Here is a 13,633-nt window from a genome sequence, read left to right as displayed (position 1 = left end):
ATGCTGGTGTGGATGCATTACCACCCCGAGAGAGGAAAGAATATGACCATTCAGACCATAAAAACCTGGGAAGGCAGAGCCACAAGCTCCTGTGCAGAGCAGGGAAGTCCGGCTTTGTTTTCCACCTCCATTTGCCAGGAAGAACAGCTCAGAAAGGAGGTAATGTTGCCAAGGGTGTCAGCAGCCAGAGTAAAGTTTAGCGTCTCGGTCCCGAGTGCTGGTCCAGTGCTCTCCCCACCTGCAGGAGCCAGCACCTTTCACGCTGGGGCTGCCTCCAGTTTATTGTCTAATTATGCTTGTAAATGGAAGAGAAAAGAGGCATGAAAGTCCCAAAAGTCATTGTACTTATAGTCACAATTTTTCCTTTCTAATGGCATTTGACTCTGGTTCATTTGCCATCCCTGGCTGGGTACGAAGGGCATCTTTTAGCTGCTCTCAACATCTGTCCTGGTTCCCTGCGTTGCCGTGAAGCTGTTCAGCCATGCTGGAACACTGTGGGCTTTGCTCTTCTCATTGATACCTTTGCTTATCTCATCCGAGATCCTTGGAGACACTAGGGCTTCCATCTTGTGTTGTGCTTGTAAATTCTCTGGCAACCAGATCTTTGCTTTCTATCCTGTTGGGTTCCACAGGGCCCAGGACAAGCCCTGAGATTCCCAATGTATGTGGAGATGGTGTAGATGTTTGTGGGTGGTTCTGGCTTAGTTTGAGGGCTGGGAGGGGAGCTCAAGGTCTATCATCATTATAACTGGGTTTCGTTTTTTCTTCTGCCTATCAGGGTGCAGCATGTGCAAGAGAATCATGCCACATTTCCAGAAGGCTGCCACCCAAGTGCGAGGCCACATTGTAAGTAAGGTGCCGAGGGGGCAGCAGGGCTGGTGTTGTGACTTGGGGCCAGGATTGCATGGAGAGGGCAGACTCTGAGCCATGAGGCTACCTCCTGCTGCCCAGGTTGCTTCTGAGACCTGTTCTGTGAAGGTGGAGAACTAACCTCACAGTGTTTTCAGAGCAGGAGTGTTTGGTACCTGTCAGAGGCCGGTGATGACACGTGAGGAAGCCAGCAAACCAGAGCCAAGGAACAAGGGCAGACGTCTGAAGTCTAGCATTTTAGGCATTGGGGTCCAAAGTAGATGCAGCAGTTGCTGGGGAGTCCATTGGCAAAGAAGGGGGTTGGTGGTACTAGGGATGCACTGGAGCAGAGCTCTACCTGGTTTCAGAGCAGGTTCACAGAAATCACGCTTGCCCTAGGTCTCTGGGCCCTGGGTGGGGAGGCAGGAAGCAGAGCAGAACGTAGAAAACAAGCCCAGACAGGAGAACTACAGAACCAAGACTATAGACAATCCCTCAAAAAAGGAAGGAGAAAAGTGTAGAGAGGCCAGTGGGTCCCAGGGAAACTTACTCTTAGGGAACGCAGGAGGAGAAACCATTAGGGAAGCAGTTCTTCAGAGAAGCCAGAACGAGCAAGCTGGTACTGATGTGAGCATTCAGCTGAGAGGGTGAGATGGGCTGAGTTCCATCACAGAGGGCTTCCTCCCGCCTGCCTGCGTGTCTTCTGCCGTGAGTCTGTCCATTTCCCAGACCAAGTAAGGAGCACCCTTGTTACGCTAACTATCTCAGACACACATAAACGTAAGACCTGAGTATGTTTACACTGTTGTGAAACAGATCTCCAAGTCCTCATCTTATAAAACTGAAACCTTGCTCTCCATATGAACTCCCCCTTTGCTCCTCACCCCTGCCCTTCATATGAATCTTTCTGTTTTCTGTTTCCATGATTTTGAGGCTAGATTCCCTCGTTAAAGTGGACTCATACAGTATTTATCATTTGTAACTGGCATATTTTGCTTAGTGTGATGTCTTCCAGTCTACCCACGTTGTAGCACATGACACCATTTCCTCTTTAAAGCTGTGTAATCTACACTCATGCACACACACTAGCTGTGTATTATACACACATGTACACAAACCCATGGCTTATCTGTTTAGTGTTCAGTGGACATTTGAGTCCTTTCTAGCTCTTGGCTGATAGGAAAGAGGCTGTGAACTTGAGTGTGCAGATAGCTACCCTGCTTAGACTGCTTCTCTGGATGTTTGTCCATTTCTGCACTCAACCAGAAGCAGCGTTTTTGGTGGCAGCCAGCAAAGCATCTGCTGCTCTTAGGAGCATGGAAAAATCTATACACCACTCACAGAAGGTTATCAGAGGAGCCATCTCAACGAGTCTGGCCCACATCCCATTATAGGAGATCTGAAGTCTTGAAACAGCATCCCAATCTTTGTGGATCAAATTAAGTGGGGATTAGTTCAAAGTCAATGTAAGCGGCATCACGTAGACAGGGGGATTGCCTGCAATTGGGCTGCAGGGTTGATTTACAGGAACCATTGCTCTCTCTGTGACCTCATTCTGGGGCAACACTGTGGTCCTACCTGCTTCTCACTAATGAATTTTTAGTAGCTTGCCTGAAGACGTTTGGCCTTGAGGTACATATACACCACTCTAGGGAAATTTCACCGCACATTTTTGGGGCCTCAATAGATAACCATATTTTAAGATTATTTAGCCTGGAGAAAAGACTTAATTACCCACCATGTTCTCCTTGCCTGTGCCCGTGTACACTTCGAACTGCTCAGCTCGACTTCCGAACTCTGTGAAACTGTCAAATAAATAACTCAAGCCTCAAATCAGACTATGAGTTACCCCCCTTGCCAGGTTCAGCCATATACACCTTCTGAACCTTGTCTGAAGAAGCTCAGACACTGCCCCCTCTGTCCACCTCAGTGTCCTCCCCCAGGGCCCTGCCCACACTCCCACAGGACTTATCTGTGCCCCGCACACAGGCCCAGCTCTGTTTCTGCATCCATCATATCACGTTACCATTTAATATAGTTACGATCTGCTTCCTGGAAGCAGGAGCTGTGTTCAAGTCAAGTGTGTTTCCTCACCACAGAGCATAGAAGGTACCCAGTCCATGCTGACCAATGAGGGAGTGTGGAGTGTATCACTCCTGGGCTTGTTTTATTTTTAGGCTCTGTGTTTATCTAGAATGATATTCTCTCCTTCTAAAGGAATCCAGAGTATTGGTTATGAAGCTCAGGTACACAGTAAGAAGGAGGCTTGTAGGTTAGGGACTTTGCCTTTGGCCAAGGGCTTATGCCAGGCTGTTGTGTTAAGTTGGCCCTGAAGTGTCCTTGTGTTCAAGGGGACCTGTTCTTCCTTTCTGAGTCCAATCTAGAGATCTAAAAGTTGCCCATTCTAGTTCCACCCATGACCTGAAGTTCTGAACCTGTGGGTCACAACCCCTGGGTGAGGTATTGAATGACCCTTTCAGAGGGGTCACCTAAGACCATTGGTATTATGGTTTGTATATGCTTGGCCCAGGGAGTGGCGTTTGTTGGAGTAGGTATGTCACGGTGGGTGTAGGATTTAGGACCTTCATCCTAGCTGCCTGGAAGCCAGTATTCTGCTAGGAGCCTTCAGATGAAGATGTAGAACTCTGGGCTTCTCCTGCGCCATGCCTGCCTGGATGTTGCCATGTTCCCACCTTGATGATAATGGATTGAATCTCTGAACCTGTAAGCCAACCCCAGTTAAATGTTGTTCTTATAAGAGTTGCCTTGGTCATGGTATCCGTTCACAGCAGTAAAACCATAACTAAGACAATCGGAAACCACAGACACCATTAAGATTCCTAACAGGGGCTGGAGAGATGGCTCAGCAGCTAAGAGCAGTGACTGCTCTTCCAGGGGTCCTGAGTTCAAATCCCAGCAACCACATGGTGGCTCACAACCATCTGTAATGGGGTCTGATGCCCTCTACTGGTGTGTCTGAAGACAGTTACAGAATACTCATATAAAGAACATAAATAAACAAATCTTAAAAAAAAAAAAGATTCCTAACAGTAGCAAAACTACAGTTGTGATTTAGCAACAAAAATAATTTTATGGTTGGGGGTCACCACAACATGAGGAACTGTATTAAAGGGTGGCAGGCAGCATTGGGAAGGTTGGCAACCACTGACTAGTGACATTATCAAAAAGTGGGGAAGCTTGTCCTTGAATTAAGCAGTGGAGTGAAGGCCATATATAAGTTATCTCTGCCCAGGGCATCTGTCAACTCACGTTTCCTTTCTTGTGTGTTTTCTTGTTTGAGGTTTGTTTTGTTCCATTTCTATTTTAGTTTATTAGGAAAGCGGCTTTTATAACATTCTGTTCCTTCACCATCTACTTAAAGTGGAAAGAGCCCTGGTTTCTGGGCTGGGCCTCAGTGTATAGTGGTACTTTCCCAGAAGCCAGCCACAGGACTGGGGGACTGAGCAACCCAGAGGTGTTGATTGCTTTCTGCCTTTGCACACAGAGCATAGCGGGGCTCATATAGACTGCTCACCTCAGGAACCAAAGGCTTGCCCTCTCCACCACTAAAATCCAGCTGGTCTGAAACATCCAGCCTCCTTCCTCTCCATCTCTGTCATCCTTGAGTTCTTTTGTCTGGCTGTGCCTGTGGTAAGGGTCAGAAGTTGTCTTCTGCTACAGAGCTTGGGAGGTGTCTAGCCTGATGATGTCATGCAGGAAGTCAGGACAGGTCAGCAGGGATATGCCACCTTTGCCATTTTCCAAACTCAAGTCTGACCCTTCGGCACTGTCATTGAGTGGTGATGAGTCACGTACATCAGTCCTCCCTGCTGCTAACTAATGACATACTGGTCAGCAGCTGAGATGCTTCCAGGTTCAGCTACATAAATGTGCTGCCCTCTTGCCCTTACCCACAACCCCACTGGGCCTTTGAGCATCTCCAGTTTCTTGTTAGCCTTGCCACGGTGGGCCAGAGTGGATGTGAAACCAAAGTGGACCAGGCCTGGTAAGAGATGTACATAGGTCAGGCTTAGAGCTGGCGCTCACTTGTTGCCTAGCTGGGAGATCTTGGGTGAGCTTCTGAGCCTTGGATCCTCCATTGATCTAGCTCTGCAATGGGGATGAAGAGGATGCTAGCCCACTGGGTTGTGACTGCCCTGCATCCATTCTTCAGGTCCTCTAGGAGGAGGAGCCTCCAAGGCCTGTGTTCTCTCTGCAGGGCACAGACGGTGCCTGTGCTCCCCTTGTCTTGCTTTAGTGCCCCCATGACCTCCTCTGTGCCCTCCCTCGCTTCCGCCCAAGCTCCTCTCCTAAGCTCCAGTACCACATGTCCGATAGCTTACACAGCCTTGCAGTCTGATTCCCCCTCTCTTTCTGAATGCAGTGTTTAAAATCAAACTCAGCTTCTCTCTGCCTGATGGTCTGTGAGTAGCTCTCCCTCAGTTCCCTTTCTGAGCTGCCTGGCTCCTCAGTAGTGTGACCTGCACCTCGGCAAACATACTTCTCACATTCGTTATCTTGTCTACATCCACCATCCTGGATCGGGCTCTGCCTGGCCACCTCGGTGTTTGTTGAAGGCTACTGACATCCCCTTGTAGATCCCTCTGACCTACAGTTCTTCCCTGACAACCAGCCCTGTCCCGCTCATTCATCCTGTGTATTCTGGGGCTCTGCATCTGTGGGTTCAGCCAGTCGAGGGTCTAAGATACTTTCTTGGGGAAATGTTTTTGTATTGAATATGTACAGACCTTTTTTTTCTTTATCCCTTAAGCCATATACTATCACACCTATTTAGCGTCTGCATTGTCTTCTGTTTGGCAGATAATTTGGAGCTTATGAAAGAGTCTCTATAGGTATATGTAAATGCTACTCCCTTTCATAGAGGAGCTGAGAATCCCAAGATTTCTGTGTCCTGGTGTTTTTTTCTAACTCCAGTGGAATTCCTGAGGAATGACTATATTTCACAGCAATGCAGCTGGGTAGTAATGCTTTCTTTGACTTCAGTAATTCTCTGCCATATCTGAATGGGATCCCAAATGTATCGGCAGCTAAACCCTTTTCCAAAGTGACCCTGGCTAATTTGCTTATAGCCTTCTCTCTTCTGGTTCTGTTTATTCCTCAGTCCAGCTAGGCGGAACCATAGAGTGGGTTGCAGGCGTGTGTCCTGCTGGAGACCTTGCTTCATCTCCCTTGGCCATCTGACCCTACTTGAGGCAGTAGCTTATGAACGTCCCTGCACTGGGCAGCTTCTGTGCTTGTTCATAGCCAAGGATTAAATGTGAAGAAGAACCTGTTGGGCATCCTGACTGCATGTTCGCTAGAAGCTGTGGCCTCTTTATCTTTTCCTTGCACTGTTTTTCCTTTTTGACTTCAAAAACTCCAACGCTAAAAGTGTTTCTACGTGCTGCTCCCAAAGTACAGATCTTGCTAGGTGTAGTGGTGTTGAGGCAGAGGCAGGAGAATCTCTTGAGTTCAAGGCCAGCCTGGTCTTCATACTTAATTGCAGGACAGTCAGAGCCTCACAGTGAGATCCTTTCTTACAGTGTGTGAGCAAGTGTAAACACACACAAACACACCCCCCTCATTAGCTACTCAGTGTCACCCAGACGTGCTATGGAATCTTGCGATTAAATGGCACCCCGGGCATGGGTGTTTTCAAAAGATTGCCTGGGAAATGAGATTGCTTTTTTGCCTAAACAAAGAATAAATCTTTAGTGGTAGCCACACAGGTAGCGAATAGGCATCTTCAGCAATCAGCTGGGGACAAGAATGTCCAGACAATGCAAAGGCAATGTGTGCTCTGGAAATGTGAGCAGATTATAAACTTGGTAATATTTACAAAAACACCAAAGTCATCTTGAGTGTAAACAGATTTCCCTTGGGTTGTCTCTTAATCATCAAAGCCCACGAGTTGCTGCTGCTGAGGGAACTGAGGTATGAGAGAGGCAGCAAGCCTTGTCAGGGGAAATGTGTAGGCTGAGAGGGGAGCTTGGACTGCAGCCCAGCGTCTGTCCAGAGCTCATGGGGTATACTACTCCAAGTCTCTGGTGGTGGCTGGGGTGGTCGGGGAGGAATAGGAGGAGGAAGAAGAGGAGGGGGAGGAGGAGGGGGAGGAGGAGGAGGAAGATTATGCAGGCTTTGCAAGGTGTCTGAGTAGGCAGACAGGCCAATCTCCTTCCTCTGCAGAAATCTTAGACTGTCTCCTTCCTTGGTTTAAAAAAAAAAAATTCTAGAACCTAGCAGGTGTACAATTAAGAGATTTGTCAGAAAGTAGGATTCAGAATGGAGACAGGGAGCATATGGGCTGGGTACAGAGTTGGATTTCCGCCTGTGTTCCTAGGATTGTAAAGTTTGGTGCGGAGAAGCGATGCAGTGAAAGAAGAGGATGTGTGCTATTAATCTTGTGGCAAATGTGCACTGACGTGAAGGAGATCAATTAGACAGGAAGAAGGAACCTTGGAGAAGACAAATATTACTGGAACAGACAGAGTCAATTTGGAGAATGGAGTGAGCACGGTGGCTTTAGAGAGCTCCAGGGCTCCTGCGCAGTTCTATGTCAGGCTTATTCCTCTTGTGTTTCTTTACAACATCCCAAAACGGATTGGCAGGGAAACTGTTAGCAAGCACTTATTATGTGTCTGCTGTATGCCAGGTGCTAAGCTAGGTGTTTAAAACACTTGGAAAGAAACACTTCTGGGGCTGAAGGGGCTGAAGGCACAGTCAGCACGACAGTACGATCAAGGCTCATAGGAAATAAGGACTTGGACATTATGGAACACCAGATTGTATTTAAAATCTTTGACCTGGCTTGTCACCTTCTGTTCCCTGAAGAGGTCTGCAATTGTTACATCACCTACACTTTTATAAACAAGGAGCCTTGGGGGCTGAGTGACTTTCTAGAAGCCACACAGCTCGTAATGGATACAAACACTGGGGTCAAGGTCATTGCCAACCAGAGTCACCGGGCTCCTTTTCTTTCTATGTGTCCATATGTTAGTGTCGGCGCTGTTTAGCTTCCTGGACTACCGTTTATGCTCTCTCCCTTCAGCTCTGTGTTGCTCTGCTCTGTAATTAGCTTTCCTGCGTCTTACCACCCAACAGTCTGTCCTGAGAATAGACTCAGAGTTGTATCACCCAATCCAGCCCCATGTGGGAGGGGCATCTGCATTCTGCATTGTTCTTAGTACTGAGTCACATAATAGTAACATAGCTACCCAGGCTTTCCAGACTAATTCAGGGATCTGGGCCTTGCAAAGAGAAAGAGAGGAGTCACATAGCAAGTTCAGGAGTGGGAAGAGGTTGTGCAGGCCTGTGGATACCTCTTCTCTCGTGTACCATGAGAGCCACCATCTCCTGACCCACATATGAGAGATGGAGTCTGAGACTACTATATCAAGCCTAGGTGGGCAGCCTGAAGACGGGACACGAGACATCCAGGAAGATGTCCAAGGCCCTCGTAGAGAGGCTCAGTGTGTCCAAAAGCCACTGTTCCCACAGCTTAGAACGATGCATCCGTACATCTCAATTATCAATTAAAAACCCTACAGCCTATAGGAAAGGGTGGAATAGAAGGTGGGGCATCTGGGAGGCAGAAAGGATTCTGGGATAGAGCAGGTACGGGAGATTCGCCTGGGAAGGTATGACCAGGCCGACACTAGTACCTGAGCACAGGTGACCAGCCATGTGGCAGAATGAAGATTAGACTTAAATGGGTTCATCTAAGTTATGATCTAGTCAGAGAAGAGCCTAGCTATGTAGCTAAGGTATTTGTAAATATATTTTGAGTCTAAGTCTTAATTCTGGAACCATGGGGGTGGGAGGAAGATGGAACCATGGGGGTGGGAGGAAGATGGAACCATGGGGGTGGGAGGAAGATGGAACCATGGGGGTGGGAGGAAGATGGAACCATGGGGGTGGGAGGAAGAACCAGGCCAAACTTCCTACATTCTTGTGGGGCAGCTGTCTGGAGGGCAGCCCTGGAACCCCCGATGCCTGGCTTTTCCAAAGCTCTCCATTGTTGTTTGGGCTGGTTCAGACAGCCCTTTTACCCCAGTTGCACACCAGCTGACAAGCTTTTGTCCCATGCGTGGAGGTGCAGGTTGGAGAACAGTCTCTGTTCTTTCAGGTCCTGGCTGGGATGAACGTCTACCCATCAGAGTTCGAGAACATCAAGGAAGAGTACAATGTCCGCGGCTACCCTACCATCTGCTATTTCGAGTAAGTTTCCCCATCCCTTCTGGAGTGTGCCGCCCCCTGATGGCACTGGTGTCCCTTGCTGAGCCTTTTTGTCTCCCACTTTTCACAGGAAGGGGCGGTTTCTGTTCCCGTATGAGAACTATGGGTCCACGGCCGAGGACATCGTGGAGTGGTTGAAGAAGTGAGTTGGGCGTTTGTGTTTGGGTCTATCAGGGATTGGGTTGGGAGCATCTTCAGTGCTGAGGGTAGCCCCTCACTCACAGGGCTGTGCCGGAGAAGAGGTCAGGGACGGGGAAGGCTGATGGATATATTGCCTGCATGGCTGATCTTCCCATGGGCACCTGTGGTAGGGAGTGCAGGAGCTATGAGGACTTGCTGAGCTGTTGATCTGTGATGATGGGGTCTGTCTAGGGTCTGCCGCTCCCTCTCTTTCTTCATGGGGAGGGTCTATTCAACCTGTTGATTGCCTTGGCATAGTCAAGTCAGAAGTCTTCCCTTTCAAATTGAGAACCCCCTGCCCCCCCACTGTGTGATGGATAGAAGTATTTCTCACCCTGCATGTCAAGTTTCAGAGAGTTCAGTGGAGGTCTCTCTGAAAATAGGACTGTCACTTGAGTGCTTATTTAAAAAACAACACTGTATCAGATGCTGTGAAGCTACTCTGGAACACTGTAATGCCTTTGACTCTGAGACACCCCCTCCCAACTCTGCTTCGTGGCAACCGTCAAACCCTGTTTTATATTATGATTACATCTCTGGACATCAAATCCCACAGCTCTGCCAGCCCCACCCCCCACCTCAGGTGACATGAGCCAGGCCAGCTGCCATGTCTTGTCTGTCACCCCACTGAGCATGCCAGTCTTCCTAACATAAGCCCAACCTCACCAGAGCCTTCCTAGAGCCCTCAGACTACCCTTTCCCCAGTAACCACCCTGCTCCCATGTTCGGATATTTGTGCATCCATGTAGAAATGGAAGCTACAGTTTGGGGGTTCTGCTTTGTGACAGACCCTATTGTAAGCACCCAGCAGAGCTTCTTGCCCAGTACTCTTGTCACTAGATCACTGACGGGAAGGTGGTTTTACCTTGTTTCATGGCTGAGTGATGGAGCGTCTTGCCCGAGATGGTAGGTGGCAGGACAGCTGACCCAGCTCCCCAGGAGACACCCTGGGATTCCACTCGCTCAGAGTTCATCCCTTCCCCAGTCAGCAGCTCATTAATATATATTGGCATCTTTACCTTAGGGATCCTGAGTGCAAACCCTAGGGTTAAAGAATTAGTTATTAGTTAGAGGTTCAAGGCATGTATTTTCAGAAATTGTGAAAAGAATGGATTTTTGTATTAAAAAACCAAACCAAAACCCTAAGGATTTCTGTTGGAGTTCTGAAGGTTGAGGCCCTGTCTCTCTCAACTCCCAGGGGGCAAGGAGATGAAGCACCAGTCCACCTGTGTTTGCCTAGCTTTTATCTTTTGGAAGCATTTCCACATCTCGGTCCCTGTCGGTTACTTCATTTGCAGCCCCTGTGACTATGTGTTCATTGTCTTAACCTTCCCTTTCCCATTTCCCTTTTTCATTTGATAATAAGTGTGTACTCCCCTACAGCCTGACATATCTCCGTCCGCTTGGGGAAAGGTTTCAACAAATAGCAATCTCATTTGTCACCGGAGCATAAAATCTGCCCGCTTCCCTCCCCTATCTCTATCTAACCTTTTCTCATTTCAAAACACCCTCGCCTCTTTCTCTGAAGGATAAGGTTTTGTTTGGGGGTGGGGGAGATGCATTCAGAGTGGCCAGCTATCATAGACATGGGGTGTTCTCATCAGTTGGAGGTTCATTGTGGAGGTTGCCGTCTCTCCACTAGAGCCTGCCTGCTACCTATCCTCCATCCTCTCTCTGCCTCAATATATCCACCTGCTCTCCCCCTCCCCCAGCCCCTCAACCCCCAACCCCACTGACCTGGTCTGCCCACTTCCAGGCTGCCTGCCTGGGGCACTTCTGACCACACCTTCTCCTTCCCACCTCCTCTCTTCTCCTCCTCCGGGTCAGGGACCCCTGCTGTCAGCCCTGTGTATCTGTAGTCTCAAGATGCCAGAGAAGCTGCCAACTATCAGGAAGGAAAAATTGGGCTCCTTGAAGCCACACTCTGGACAGGTGTGAACACTCAGTGTTGGGGCACACTGCAGTGCCTTCCCCAAGTAGGAAAAGATAGGCCACTTTCAAGACACGCAGTGAGCTGCTGACCTCATGCCCCAGCAAAAGTCAGCCATGTTCCCCTGTTGCCGACTACCTTGAATTTCTAAGTGTTTTTCTGAGTTAATGGTTTTCAAGTAAGCTGGTTCTCGTAGAAAAATACTTTTAAAGTGTGAGGGGAAAGTACTTCTGTGCCCTATTACCCAGAGATATTTGGGGGTGAATTTCCTTCTAGACTTTCCACTGTGTGTGTCCAGCTCCATGTGTAGTCCTCCTTGTCTCTTGTATTTTAAGTCTTTACGGGTTCCCTCAATCCTAGCGGGCAATAGAGGACCTCATGTAACCCACTGCCCTGGTGCTAAGCTGTTCTCCAGGGTCTCTGTACAGCCAAGAATTAAAAGATTGGGGTATATCCATCCTGGCTGTTTGTCCCAGTAATGTCTAAAGCCCCAGAGAGAACCTGCCCTCCCTAGAATCAGGCCTGGCCTCTGTGGGCACAAGGACTCTGAGATAGACACTCATCATAGGACCTGCACCCCCTCGTCATTCTAGAGGTCTCTGAGTTGGGTGTGGCATGCAGGTAGGGGGTGTAGACAGTCATCCATTTTGGCCTAGCCGTACACTTCAGCCTTTATTTACCAATCATAGGCAAACTGAATTTGCAGACACCAAGTGTTCTTGCCTCCTGCTGCTCCAAGTTGCATTTCTATTACTGTGACTCACATTTCTCCCAGAGATGAGCTTATGGGTGGCCTTTTCAGTCCTTATGGGAGAGCCCGAGACAGATACTCTGTCTGATCTTCAGAGAGCCTGAAAGTCAGAGTCCTGGAAGGGTACTGAGGAGACGGCCATCGTGCCCCAGCAATTACCCGCAGTGTCCTTTATCTCACTGTTCTTGCTTTTTAAGTTGTGTGGATTTGTAAGAGTGTGTTGTGTTTGTGCGTACGTGCATGTGTGTGTGTGTGTGGCCTGTGCGGGAACAAATGCATGTGCAGAGGCCAGAGGAGATGTCGACTGTTTGCCCTATCACTCTGCCTTATTCCCATGGAACAGGGTCTCTCAGCACATCTAGAGCGAGGGCTGGCAGCTAGCAAGCCCTGTGAGCCTCCCGTGTCCACCTTCCAGAGTACTGGGCTTAGTTACATGAGAACATGCCTGGCTTTTTATAGGGGCTCTGGGGATTTGAACCCAGATCTTCACACTTGTATACTAAGCACTTTTATCCCCTGAGCTATAACCCCAGCCCTTTGCCTCATTTTGAGTTCAAGTTATCTGTGACTATCTAGGAATGTCTAGGTAGTCTTTTGTAAATTTACAGAGCATCTCCTGCCCATCGTCCATATGGAAGGACCAGAGAAATAGCTTAAAAAGGCCGTTGTCCGGTAGATGTTTTAAGCTGGAGTTGCTTAGCTAGGCTCCTGGGGTCATAGGCGTGACAGTACAGTTGCTGTCACTGCTGCTTCTGCTGTCTGCTGAGGAGAGTTACACAGGGCTCCTCTTTGGAGTTTCTACTGGTTGGTGTTCCTTCTCTTCAGAGATATAGAAAATAAATTATAATTTCTCTATTCAGAGGGCCTTTTAAATTTTTATTTATTTATTTATTTAGTAGGTTAGTTAGTTTTTGAAAGAGAGAGTCTCACTGTGTAATCCCAGCCTGGCACTCACTACGTAGACCAGGCTGGCCTAGAACTCACGGACATCTGTGTCCTTTAGCCAGGTTTCTTCATTCTTTACTTGGTGAGCCTTTATTATCTGTCTGTTGTGCGTGGGGTACAAGATATAGGAAGGAGAGGAAGGGATCCTGTTTGTAGAGAGCTGGCTGCCTGGGGTGGCGTGGATAGCTCCTTCCGCTTGCCGGCAGGCAGGCGCTCTATGCAGACCTCTGCTCACCCCCTCTTTTGTACACATTTTCCTACAATCGAGCCCTTCCTGTAGTGTTCTCTTGAACATAATCCCCCAGTTGTCTGTGGCATGTGTGCTCCTCGGGAGCAGTTATAGTGACAACCCCATTTTTACCCCAACTTCAAGAATGTGGCTTCTCCTGCCTGGGTGATTTTTTTTTTCCCTAGCTCCGGAAACTGTAGCGACTTCTTTTCTTTGCATTTCCTGTTGTTTTCATTTCTGTGGGATTACTCTATGTTCAGAACAAACAAAACCCCTTTGTGGTTTTAGGGTAGTCTCTAAAGTGGGAGCGTCTCCGGATCTTTCTTACCACGCTGCCAAGACATAGCTTTTGCATCTTATATCGTTAGGTTCTCAGTAACTCTGGTGGAGTTTTAAAAATTACTTTGATTTTTTTTAAAAACTAGATTACATTCATTTAACTTTCAAAACCTCTAAGATACTCCAGTATGCCCTGAGAGGCTTTAACTTCTGCCCTCTTCTCCCTTCCTGCTAT

The 13,633-nt window shown here is 48.3% G+C and overlaps 1 protein-coding gene across 4 annotated transcripts in view; it reads left to right on the top strand.

Annotated features, from left to right (window-relative positions):
* Nucleotides 1-13,633, top strand: part of Pdia5 (protein disulfide isomerase associated 5) — a 93,612-nt gene that overhangs the window by 51,961 nt on the left and 28,018 nt on the right. For all 4 annotated transcript variants that reach the window (XR_384604.4, XR_384603.4, XR_384605.4 and 1 more), the window contains exons 8-10: nt 779-846; nt 8,975-9,066; nt 9,155-9,226. Coding sequence is in view for 1 of the 4 variants with exons in the window: in NM_028295.1 (NP_082571.1) it covers nt 779-846; nt 8,975-9,066; nt 9,155-9,226 (232 nt within the window). In the remaining 3 variants the exon portion in view is untranslated. The remainder of the gene's footprint in view (nt 1-778; nt 847-8,974; nt 9,067-9,154; nt 9,227-13,633) is intronic.

This window comes from Mus musculus, chromosome 16 (assembly GCF_000001635.26).
Source record: "Mus musculus strain C57BL/6J chromosome 16, GRCm38.p6 C57BL/6J".
Lineage (NCBI taxonomy): Eukaryota > Metazoa > Chordata > Mammalia > Rodentia > Muridae > Mus > Mus musculus.
The sequence above is the reverse complement of the archived record's forward strand: the minus strand, read 5'-3'. Positions and strand labels throughout refer to the sequence as shown.